The sequence below is a fragment of the Lampetra planeri genome, chromosome 37 (assembly GCF_965212315.1).
Source record: "Lampetra planeri chromosome 37, kcLamPlan1.2.h2, whole genome shotgun sequence".
Taxonomy (NCBI): domain Eukaryota; kingdom Metazoa; phylum Chordata; class Hyperoartia; order Petromyzontiformes; family Petromyzontidae; genus Lampetra; species Lampetra planeri.
In genome coordinates, this window is record NC_136143.1 from 5,613,089 (window position 1) to 5,624,527 (window position 11,439).

Consider the following 11,439-nt stretch of genomic DNA (forward strand, 5'->3'; position numbering starts at 1 on the left):
ACAACGAGTCTGTGTGCAAAATGTCAGCTCGATTGGATCACGGGAAGTGGGTTCAAAAACGACCGAAAGATTTGCACAGTCGTAAGCGCGCAAGCAAGCAAGCAAGTGAACTTAATATAAAGGATTTAAAAATTAGATGACTAGGAATTGGTTTGTCATCTCGAATTATCGGTAGGGGCAGAAGAACACGACGCGTTTAGGGCCTAGGCCGTTGAATGAATGGAAAGTACCTGGAAGCAGTTGTAAATACAATTACAAACAACATTAACAGGATTCGTTTTGAAATTCCATTGCGGATGTGGTTGACCCCAGGTCCGTCCACCTGGAAGAATGAGTTTGTGCACACGCACAGGATGTTTGAGCATCGCCGTGCCTGTGTGGTTTTTCGCACGCGCGCAGGCAAGAGGAGGAACACCAGCAGCAGGCCCAGCAGCAGCAGAGCCGCATGTTCAAGTTCAGCCCAGCGGTGGAGCGCGACCTGGCCGCCCTGAGGCAGAGCGTCGTGAGCAGCCGCAAGTCGTCGCTCGCCGCCGAGCCCTCGCCCACCGTCAAAACGCTCATCAAGTCGTTCAACAGCGCCTCTCAAGGTCGGGTCCCCCCCCCACCCACGTTGCCGCAGGTGCCCTCGTGCGTGGCTCTCGGGGTTACGGTTTACTGTTCGGGGTGACAGCTGCTGCTACGATGGGATGTTGTGTTAAGTTTATAGGATGTCGGGAGGATGGCACTGTTCTTCCCCTCCCCCCCCTTCCCGGGCACCTCCGATTAGCACGGTTGGCTACGTATGGTGCGAAAGAAGTTCAACACCGTGTGTACTGCTGAGATCCTGGGTTCAATTCTAGTCGGCTGCTTGTGATCATAATATAGGTTCTCAAGTGTCGTAAGTCCGAGTCTCAGCCCAATGAGCAGTTACTACACAAAGGATGTCGCATAAAATATGGGGTAAGCCTTTACCGTCATTCAACTAACTTGCCCATTAGTGGTAGAGCGCGTGGGGAAGTGCTCTGTCCCCTACTTTGTCGACCGGTAATCACATGAAGGGAGTTGAGAGGTAGCTCTTGTATCTCATTACATGGGCTATTTCATAACACGCAGGCCTACATATGCTGTACATTATCAGACAGCATTCGCTTGATGCTCATGCATATTTAACCCAGATGAAACATTCAAAGTCGTTCTTTCCACTGCTACCAATATTCTCCTTTGAAGTCTTAATGGCGAGCGGCTCATTAGGGAAATGTAGTGAATCGATAACATCTGCGGCTGATATAAAAATAAGTCGTGGTGGTGCGGACGGGTTTAGCTTTTGAAAAGCAATTGCACTACTTTGCGTTTGAAATTGTACAGCAAACCTATCAGCATGCCATGAAACTACATTATTAGAAAATGCTAGAATATGATGCACCTGCCTTGTTTATGCTGCACTATATATTTTCAGTGACGCTTGCAAAACCATATATTAGTAGTGCTGCTGCCCGTTGCTTGTTAACGCACTCAAGTGGTCAATGGGGCGTTGATTAAAAACACTTTCAGTCAAGTCTTAGAGACTCTCTTTATATGTTAATATTTAGTCATTGATATATTAAGTAGGTTAGAAGCTTTATTTATTCCACTGATTGGTTGGCATGGCTGGGTGGGTAGGAGTTGTGGGTTTAGAAATTGCTGTCCAGTACATCTAATTGAATGATTAATACATCTGTGTGCAATTCACGTTTAATCTGCTTACCACACTGAGTACGGGTTCTGTGGAAAACATGGTCCACATTGCAGTTACGTTTTTACAAATAAATATATTTAAAATTGCATTAGAATTCCGACCGAATTTACCCATATGTTACAGTACGATCAGATCTGGTACATATAAAACTAATGTACAAAGCAGTTTATCAGTAATGCATTCATAGTAATTCAGTTATTCCAATTTATCTGGAAGTGGACTGATGGCACAGTGGTTAGCGCACTGCACTCTGTTCCCACTACCTGAATTCTATTCATGACCATGGTTAACATTAATGGCGAGTGATATCTGATTCCATTCTGGGTTCTCCCCGTCACCAAATCCACACTAATCAGCAGGGGGAAGTATGGTTAAGAACTCCCACAACTGAGGACTAGGGTGCCACTTAAGATTCATGTTGGTTTCAAGGCCATGCCTCCTGATTATATTCGTCTGCCTGTTAAACTGAGGGCACTGAGTTTAAAGACAATCCCTCACTATTCACTGGTTGCTTGAGTTGAAAAAATGCATTACGGTCAATGCACATAGTCAGAGTATCGGCATAGAAGCAGATACGAAGAGGAGATCCTGAGCAACCCATACATACCAACAGATAAGAATGACAGTGTGAACCGTTGACTTTTATACCAAAAGTAACAAATTGAGAGGAGGGTGTGATCCCAAAAAACTTAAACTTTACCTTTTCATGCCCGTATTGAGTGGCACCCTAACCGGCACGCTTTTGGAAGCCTTTTTAATCATTCGGGCTACAACACCTGCACACAATGAACCCGTACTTGCAGATAATGTCAAGGGTTGTTTGGCGTCTCCAGCAGGTGGCTTTTAATTCAATGTTCCCACGTCTTTTCCCCCCACCCCGTGCTGAGTAATCGACGTTCTGTGTCTCGTCTCGCGTAGTTTCTCGCGGCGCCGCCAGCGCCGTGCCCACCTCACCCCGCACGCCGCTCAGCCCCAGTCCCGTCAAGATGCCACCTGCTGCCGCCGTCTCACCCATGCAGGTGCCCGGAGCACAGCGCTGCCACTTGGCACCACCTCTCGTGCCCCGCTGAACGGTCTCAACCTTGTCTCGCCTCTGCCTCGTTCGTCGGCAATCATCCCTTGTTATTGTCGCGATAAAGACCACCCAGTACTTTCGCACCCACTCTTGTCAGCTGTATACCGCACGTTGCATCTGCGTTCCATCCCGCTGTAACATGCATCTTACCGTGGTCTCTCGGTCTTGTTCCTCATTAAAAATAATTTGTGGCGGAGTACAAACGCAATTGAAAATAACCTCGACACATCAGTTCCACTGCCCGAAAGAGAGAAAATTATATGATAGGTGACGTTTTGGGCAATGGCAATTCTTTATTGCAGAGAGAAGTGCATTTTCCCAGTGCTATTGACAAAAGTGTTCCGTTTTTGTTATATGCACTTATTGTTTCTTATTGTTCAAAAACGCAGTTCCGTACGTGCCAACTGCACAGATTTCAGCAGTAGGCTGCCAATTTTTAGATTTTCAAAGTTAAATGAAACCGTTTAATGAAAATAAAGAAAAACAATACAATTTTACTCAAATCAGTTAGTTTAGAAAGTCCGCATAGCATCTTTCGCCTGCCTCAAAATAACTTAATTGTCAAGTGTACAAGAGCTCCGTTGGAGGGCTCTTTCTAGGGTTTCATTAAGTTATTGTGGGTGGGTGTATGGATGTGGCTGAATGGCACCATGCAATTACATGGTTATGTAGCAACCGCAGTCACATTTTTGCAAAGAACATTGCGTTTAGCTGCAGACAGCACCGTTGCTGGGTCCAATTTTAATCCCACCTATAGACGTAATTTTTCGTCTGTCTGCATGTCAGTCTGCGTGGGTACCTTGAGACCTTTTTAACTGACAAACTGTGGGGTTCACGTATAAAAAAGTACACGGATACCACGCCGTATGCCCCGGGACGAAAAAGCACTATTCGTATTTCACATCTGTCAAGTTTGAAGTAGTTAACTTAACAATTTATTCCCTTTCATCAGCACAGGGTGGCACCAGAGCACGCATCTGCGCATGCGGTAGCACGCCGGTTCCGTGGTGGTGGTTGCCCTAGCAACTCACACACTCGATCGGTGGGGGGAAATTCTCATTCGTGTAAAAAATGCAAAAAAAATACACGCTGAGGTAAATACTTCAGAGTGTGAAGTTCTCTTCTTCCCAATGTGTGCACTTATTACTATAGGGTCGGTAGATACTACTATTATAGTCCTTAGATACGATCACTGTTTTGTGGGCGGGGGGAATGGTGAGGGGGGGTAGTAGGCCAGACCCAGCCTGCAAAGGTGCCACCTTGGCCGGCTGGGCAATCGAGGCGAGGCCGGGGGCTCTGCACGGGACTAGGCCTCACCACTACACTCTGTGAAGTTAGTATTATAGAGTCGATATATGCTATTATAGAGTCGGTATATATGACCATAGAGTAGGTAGATATTACTGTAGAGTTTGTAGTTACTGCTACTGTAGAGCGGGCGGTCGGGGGGTATAGATAGCAGCCCAGCCCCATCCTGCCAAGGTGCCACCTCGGCCAGCTGGGCAATCTAGGCAAGGCCGGGTGCTCTCCACGGGACTAGACCTCACAACGGCACTTTGTATACTTACTAGATACTATTATAGAGTCGGTAGATACTACTGTAGATTCGGTAGATACTACTGTAGAGTCGGTAGATACTACTGTAGAGTCGGTAAATACTACTGTAGAGTCGGTAAATACTACTGTAGAGTCGGTAGATACTACTGTAGAGTCGGTAGATACTACTGTAGAGTCGGTAGATACTACTGTAGAGTCGGTAGATACTACTGTAGTGTCGTTAGATACTACTGTAGTGTCGTTAGATACTACTGTAGTGTCGTTAGATACTACTATAGAGTCGTTAGATACTACTGTTGCAGAGTCGGTAGATGCTACTGCAGAGTCGGTAGATACTGCTGCAGAGTCGGTTGATACTGCTGTAGAGTCGGTAGATACTGCTGTAGAGTCGGTAGATACTACTGTAGTGTCGTTAGATACTACTGTAGTGTCGTTAGATACTACTGTAGTGTCGTTAGATACTACTATAGAGTCGTTAGATACTACTGTTGCAGAGTCGGTAGATGCTACTGCAGAGTCGGTAGATACTGCTGCAGAGTCGGTTGATACTGCTGTAGAGTCGGTAGATACTGCTGTAGAGTCGGTAGATACTGCTGTAGAGTCGGTAGATACTGCTGTAGAGTCGGTAGATAGTACTGTAGAGTCGGTAGATAGTACTGTAGAGTCGGTAGATAGTACTGTAGAGTCGGTAGATAGTACTGTAGAGTCGGTAGATACTGCTGTAGAGTCGGTAGATACTGCTGTAGAGTCGGTAGATAGTACTGTAGAGTCGGTAGATAGTACTGTAGAGTCGGTAGATACTACTGTAGAGTCGGTAGATACTACTGTAGAGTCGGTAGATAGTACTGTAGAGTCGGTAGATACTACTGTAGAGTCGGTAGATACTACTCTAGAGTCGGTAGATACTACTCACTCTTGTATGTAGGGTGTGTAGATATATATGCCTATGCCGAGGGTAAAAATATTTTCGGAAATTTTTTAGATCAACTATTTACCCCCCACTTTCTATAAATTGTTGGACTTCTGCAAGCCTCTTATAATTTTGTTGACGGACAAATGGACAGACAAACGGCACGCCGGGCTTTCACAATAGTTTAGTATTTGTGTAAATCGAAAAATGTGTATGTATATGTTGAAATATATTTTTCCCCCGGGCAACGCCGGGTACCTCCCGCTAGTGTTCTTATATAACACAAGGTTAACAAAACAAGTCCAGCTGCAGTTCCACTTTGCGTAAGTCAGTGCCCCAGTACATTTAATTTAAAAGTATTAAATGCGTCCATGCCATGCCCATTAAATCCATTTTCCTTCATGCTAATGAGCATATCGGTAAAACAGGCCACCTCGTGTCACTCCGCATTGGTTTCAAAAGCAGGCCCTGCAATTGCTTCTGGTGTCTTGTTGCAGAGACACTCGATTGCGGGACCCGGATCGCCAGCTGCAAAGCCAATATCGGCACTCACCGACAAGCGGCCCAGCTTTGGAGACCTGAGTACCACAGGTGGATAGTTACCATGCCCCCTCCAAACTCGTAGAAACACCATCACAGCCCACATCTGATGCCCCTTTTCCTCTGGCACAATTGAGCCACGCTAGCACTGGATCCCCCCACGGATACGTGTTTTCCAACCCAGCGGTGTCGCCACAGCGCTCGTGATAGCCTCGGTGTACTTTCACCCATTTTTCCACCGGCAAAATCCAGCCGGGTGGCTTTTCCAATGGCAATAAGCCGAGCCAGAAGCAAACTGTGAAGCCATTGGCCTCACAAGACGTCAGAGTCTGTCTCGGGATGAAGCAGGACCAGGGGCATTGTGAATCCACTATGAGACTCGATTCGTTCGTTACATGTGACGGCTGCGGCACGGTTCGGTTCCGCAGTGATAAATCACCCTGGTTCGGCACGGCTCAGTTGTCCAGTGGCAAAGAGGTATGAGTAGCGACATGAGTTGCCGTTTTTATGCCACTTGCCAAGCAATGTGAGCTTTTGGGGGTGTTTCACGCCGACCTTGCTATGTACCATTGCCTTTCCGGTTCATGCGTGCTCAAACCTGAAATTGAAAGTGACTGTTTGACCAATGGGCACTTAGCCTAATGTTGTAAAATTTCAGATGTCGTTACTCCTGTTTTGTCACCTTCATGAACGCCCTTTATCGTTGTCTCGCAGGCGACTTGATTATGAGGGCGGCAGCAAGTCGAGGTACGACCGGTTTGGGTCGGGCGAGTGCTCTGGACTCAGCTGGTGCGCCTGCTTTGCCCGCTACTGCTACTCACTCGTGTTTTTTGCTTCCTGCGCTTTTGGGCTACAGCTGGGCTCTGCATGGCTCTAACACGTTGCTGCCAGAGAAAAAAATAAAATATGAAAAACCCGTCTTCCTTATGTTTTTGCAAAAACATTGTTCTCCCAAGTCTATCCAGATTGTGCTATTGAAAGCATATCACGTGATGAATAATTATAATCCATTCAAATATCTCACACAGCAGTACAATCTATTGTTTTCGAACACAACGGATTGCCGAGGCATGGGGATACCTTCATCCAGCACTGGATTGTTGATGTTTAATATTTTATAAAGAGACCAGTCTTTTATTCTTTGCTTGCCCTTGCTCCATCGGTTGCAAAAAACTTTTTTCTTTTTCGCAGCATCTAGAGATGCAGTCACATCATATCAGAATCGGAATATTTATCCTGGAGGAATACGAGGAGCTATAAAGCTCCTTGTCACAGATATATTGTTGTTTTTATGGATATTATTGTTTGTATTCGCACAAATAAATGACACTACGGCTGCCTTTGCCGTGATTCTCAATGTTCATTGCGTGGCGTGACGGTGTCTGTTTGCAAAGGAGTTCTGCGGCGGGGCCCAGATGAGTCCGGCCGGGACCTGATGGTAACGGACGGTACGTCACCATCGCCGTCCGCCACCCTGCCTCCCGGGGCCTCGGTCTCCCCCAAGCTGAGCCTGCCGGGCGGATCGGCCACAATGTCCGTCAGCCCAACCCCACGCAGCCGCATCAGGTGCGCGGTCCACCCACCTCTCCTGCAAGGAAGTGCAATGAGGTGTTTTAACGTTCTTTCAACCGAGGTTGAAAGCATTTATGCGTTAGCTCTCGCTGTCATTGCGTCCGTCTGCAATGTAAACCAAACTTAAATGCATCGTTGTGTTGGTATTAGGGAATTACCATTTTGAAAACTGGCTAATTTAACCAACTTGTCGGTCAAAACTTGAATATAAAAACCAAGAACAACTAGGGCTTTGCAAAAGTGCAAGCCCATTTTGCCGACATATACCCATCGGAGATGCATAAAACACATTCTATTCTAACAGCTACCCACTGGATTTCCGTACTGTGTATGTGTGTCAGTGAGGAGAGGAAGGACCCTCTCGGGGCGTTGGCCAGAGAGTACGGGGGTTCCAAACGCAACGCCTTGCTGAAGTGGTGTCAGAAGAAAACGGAGGGCTACCAAGTGAGTGTGAGCGAAGCACCCTTTCTGTTGACTTGCACCGAGATTCAACCTTTCCACGTGGCTTCCTCGCGATACGTTTAATTGGGGTCACCGTGTACGCTGACATTTGTTTTTCTTGGCGAATCGCGGCGTGCGTTCTTGCCAACTACTGACCGAAATGCCTCCTGCAGTGCACACTAATTGCACTTCACGTTCAACCTTTGGAGTTGTATTTTTGTTCCCGAGTTAAAGCAACGTTTGTAGCACTCGCCACGTAAACTCAACGCGTTAGCTTATTTCTTCCTCAATTAAACGTGCTAACTCATTAGCAATTAACGTGTTGGTGGTCACAACGGCTCTTGTGAACGTTGGGCGGATAAATGTTTGCGGCAGTGTTGGTTTTAATCATGCGTCTCTGAAATAGCATCCAATTACACCAATCTGCAAGGAGAAATTACTCCGAATAAATTTCTATTTCACTGATACAACTTAAGTCATTTACGCACTGGGGCTGTATTTAAGTTAAGTGAGTGCACATCGCGCTTGTTTAATAGCAACAACCCTCATTATGAAGTTCTACCTCGCCCAGTTAATTGCTGCTGTAAATGGTTGAATAACAAGGCTCGCTGACAGGGAGAGATGGAGTTAAATGGGTTGCGGTTTTTTTTGTTGCAACAAATTGAAGTGGAACCGCACTGCCACATTTACAGTTCTCCAAATCATATTTGTTTGCTTTTATGGAGCTCCATATTGGCCGATTTGTAGGTACAAACTTGCTTAGGGACCACTCCTTCACGCAATTGTATGTGATGCGCACGACGCGGCTTGTGACAGTTATCAGTGCTGGCGATCGCGCCGATAACGTTTTTTGCTGTAACAAACCAGGTGAAAAAGAATCTCCAAATCCTGAAATCACATTCCAAATGCAGGATCGTCAGACTAAATATACGGGACGCGTTGAGCGTGCACGACAAAGCACACCTGTTGCTTGCAACAAAAGGATGCCTTTCCCACTTTTTTTATGGTCTTTTTATATTTCTTGATCTGACGCGCAAAAGAGTGAATGGGTCTACCTTTTTGACTGCTGCATCTTATCCCTTCTGTCTGTGACACGGCCACATCCCTTCATGGCTAGGTTTTTTCGGCTTCCACACTTTCTGCCTTGAGGCTGCCATCAAAATACAGCTCACCTTTTGTGAAAGTACAGTGCATTAAACACTGCCATTATGCCGCTCCAGACATCCCATTATGATGCAGACACATCGAGCTCGAGGGATACGAAAATATTTATTTTGAAGAGAATCCGCACTCTGGATTGCATCCGGGCAAATTGCAGGCACCGCATCTTCATAAAAGCTGCCTTTTGCAGTGTAAATCTCAACATTGTTAATTATCGCATAAACTAACACTATGATAGATTGCATCTCATTGCTTTCCATCTTAATTGCGTACAGCCACTGGAGTCTTGTAATTAAGTCTGTTGTGGCCGACATATGATGAACAAAGCTGAAATGTTGTGGGTCACAGAGGTGACTTGTGTTTTGTTTTTACCTTTTAAATAATGACATGCCTTTATCTTTCTCAGAACATTGATATCACCAACTTCAGCAGCAGCTGGAATGACGGCCTGGCATTCTGCGCGCTTTTGCACACCTACCTACCAGCTCACATCCCATATGCCGAGCTGTGCAGCCAGGACAAGGTTAGTGCAGTGAAAAGGCTTTAGGTTGTGTGCTTGTATTAGGTATAATGATGTAATGGATGTAAAAGGTAATCAGAAGGTGTAATTGCAGCCCTGCAAATTGCTTGCTCACGCCACTGTTGGAGAAGGTCATCTGGCTTTAGAGAGCCCCTCCAGACCAGAGGGTATATAGGCCTACTCTTCCACACTGTCCAGACGTCTTTTAAGACAGAGGTGCGAGGACCCACACTTTACCCCACCACGTGCGACCTGTCGATTGACGCTACAGGGTGAACAGTCTTTAACCCTTTCCCATTACGATGACGCACGTGTACGTCATCAGTATTTTTATTCTGTTCCCATGACGTACACATACGTCATCGTAAAAGAATCGGAAGTAAGAGGCCATGCGGGAGGGCATGTGGCACAGTTTGGCGCCAGCTATCGTAGAGTGCGGACATGGTGCCAACAGCTCTCTGTGGTGAGGACAATGTCTTTAAATACGGCGGCACTTCCGCTGTAAAGAAAGTTGACACTCAACGCTTGCGTGTTCCGAGATTCGGCGGTAAACTGGACCCACCAGGCGACTTGCAGACATCTCGGAACAGGAGAGGGGGAAGAGACTTGCCAGTTTTTTCAGCTACCGCGCCAGGAGAACGGTCCAGCGAAACTCTGGATTGCAGTCCAGTGTTGTACTCCATGGCAGCATATCTGAATGGATCTAATTGGTTTTATATTCACGTAACATATAGCAGGCACTTTGGCCTGACCTCACAACTTGTCTCCCTCTTCCTGCCTCCCAGGCCTGACTAGGAAAATTAAATCATATCATGTTCTCTTAGGTTTGATGTGCATCATTGGCCACTTGAGCCCGAATTATATGGATACACTGCCGTAAAGCACACATTCCGAATTTTTGCTTAAAACTATTTTCTAACGGACAAATCGGTGTTGTGAATTATTTAAAATGGGCAGGTTTGGATTTAAGCATTCTCTGCTCCATTTCAACATCAAGTGTGTCCACATGGCATACTGTTTACCCTGTTTACGACTTGAGCTATGGAAACTTTTTGACTTCAGGTGCTGTCCTGAAACGCAACACACTCGTCAATAACACTGCCTTAAAGAATATATATAAAATAGGTGTAATTTTGGGCAACGCAGCATAGTTAAATAATTTGTCCTGAAATCAATCGCTTAAAACCAAAATTACCTGATATTTAGAATGTTTGCGTGTCTTTAAAATACTTTTTGGTTCTTTCGGTAAAGTCACGTAGGTATAAAAAATATATATATATCGACGTTTCGATCGCAACAAGCGGTCGTCCTCAGGCGGAAAAGACAAAACTAATCCAGCAGTGGAACTGCTGAACCAGCGAGAGAGCTGTTACAACAAAAGGTCATTTATGTGGCGATGGGCAAGCAAGCGGGGTCTGAGCTGGAAGGAATTCCATCCCCGGACGCGACGGAAGCTCATTTCATGCTCATCTCTCTCCCTAATCTCTCTCCCTAATCTCCCCCATTAACACAACTGACGTGCTTGCGTCCGGGGATGGAATTCCTTCCAGCTCAGACCCCGCTTGCTTGCTCATCACCACATAAATAACCTCTTGTTGTAACAGCTGTCTCACTGGTTCAGCAGTTCCACTGTTAGATTATTCTTTTTTTCCGCCTGAGGACGACCGCTTGTGTTATGCGATCGAAACGTCGTCATTTTTTTTCTACCTACGTGAATTTACCGAAAGAACCAAAGAGTATGGATTCCTGCAGTCACGAAAGCTTCAAATCAAGATTGTCTTTAAAATGTCATCATTCTAATTTGTTTCAATGTTTACCTTGTGTATATTTAATCTGTGTTTTCCCTTTTTTGTCATTTTGTTGCTGTGTGCACATAGAAGAGAAACTTGACACTTGCCTTCCAGGCTGCGGAAAGTGTTGGAATCAAGCCCACGCTGGTAAGCCTTCAG

The 11,439-nt window shown here is 45.9% G+C and overlaps 1 protein-coding gene across 6 annotated transcripts in view; it reads left to right on the top strand.

The window, feature by feature from the left end:
• Positions 1-11,439, top strand: part of SPECC1L (sperm antigen with calponin homology and coiled-coil domains 1 like) — a 35,581-nt gene that overhangs the window by 20,172 nt on the left and 3,970 nt on the right. For 3 of the 6 annotated variants that reach the window (XM_078611868.1, XM_078611866.1, XM_078611871.1), the window contains exons 10-17: positions 400-587; positions 2,633-2,733; positions 5,754-5,847; positions 6,511-6,585; positions 7,191-7,362; positions 7,710-7,818; positions 9,377-9,493; positions 11,368-11,427. In XM_078611868.1, coding sequence (XP_078467994.1) covers positions 400-587; positions 2,633-2,733; positions 5,754-5,847; positions 6,511-6,585; positions 7,191-7,362; positions 7,710-7,818; positions 9,377-9,493; positions 11,368-11,427 — 916 coding nt within the window. The remainder of the gene's footprint in view (positions 1-399; positions 588-2,632; positions 2,734-5,753; positions 5,848-6,510; positions 6,586-7,190; positions 7,363-7,709; positions 7,819-9,376; positions 9,494-11,367; positions 11,428-11,439) is intronic. The other 3 variants (XM_078611869.1, XM_078611872.1, XM_078611870.1) reach the window with 2 other exon arrangements.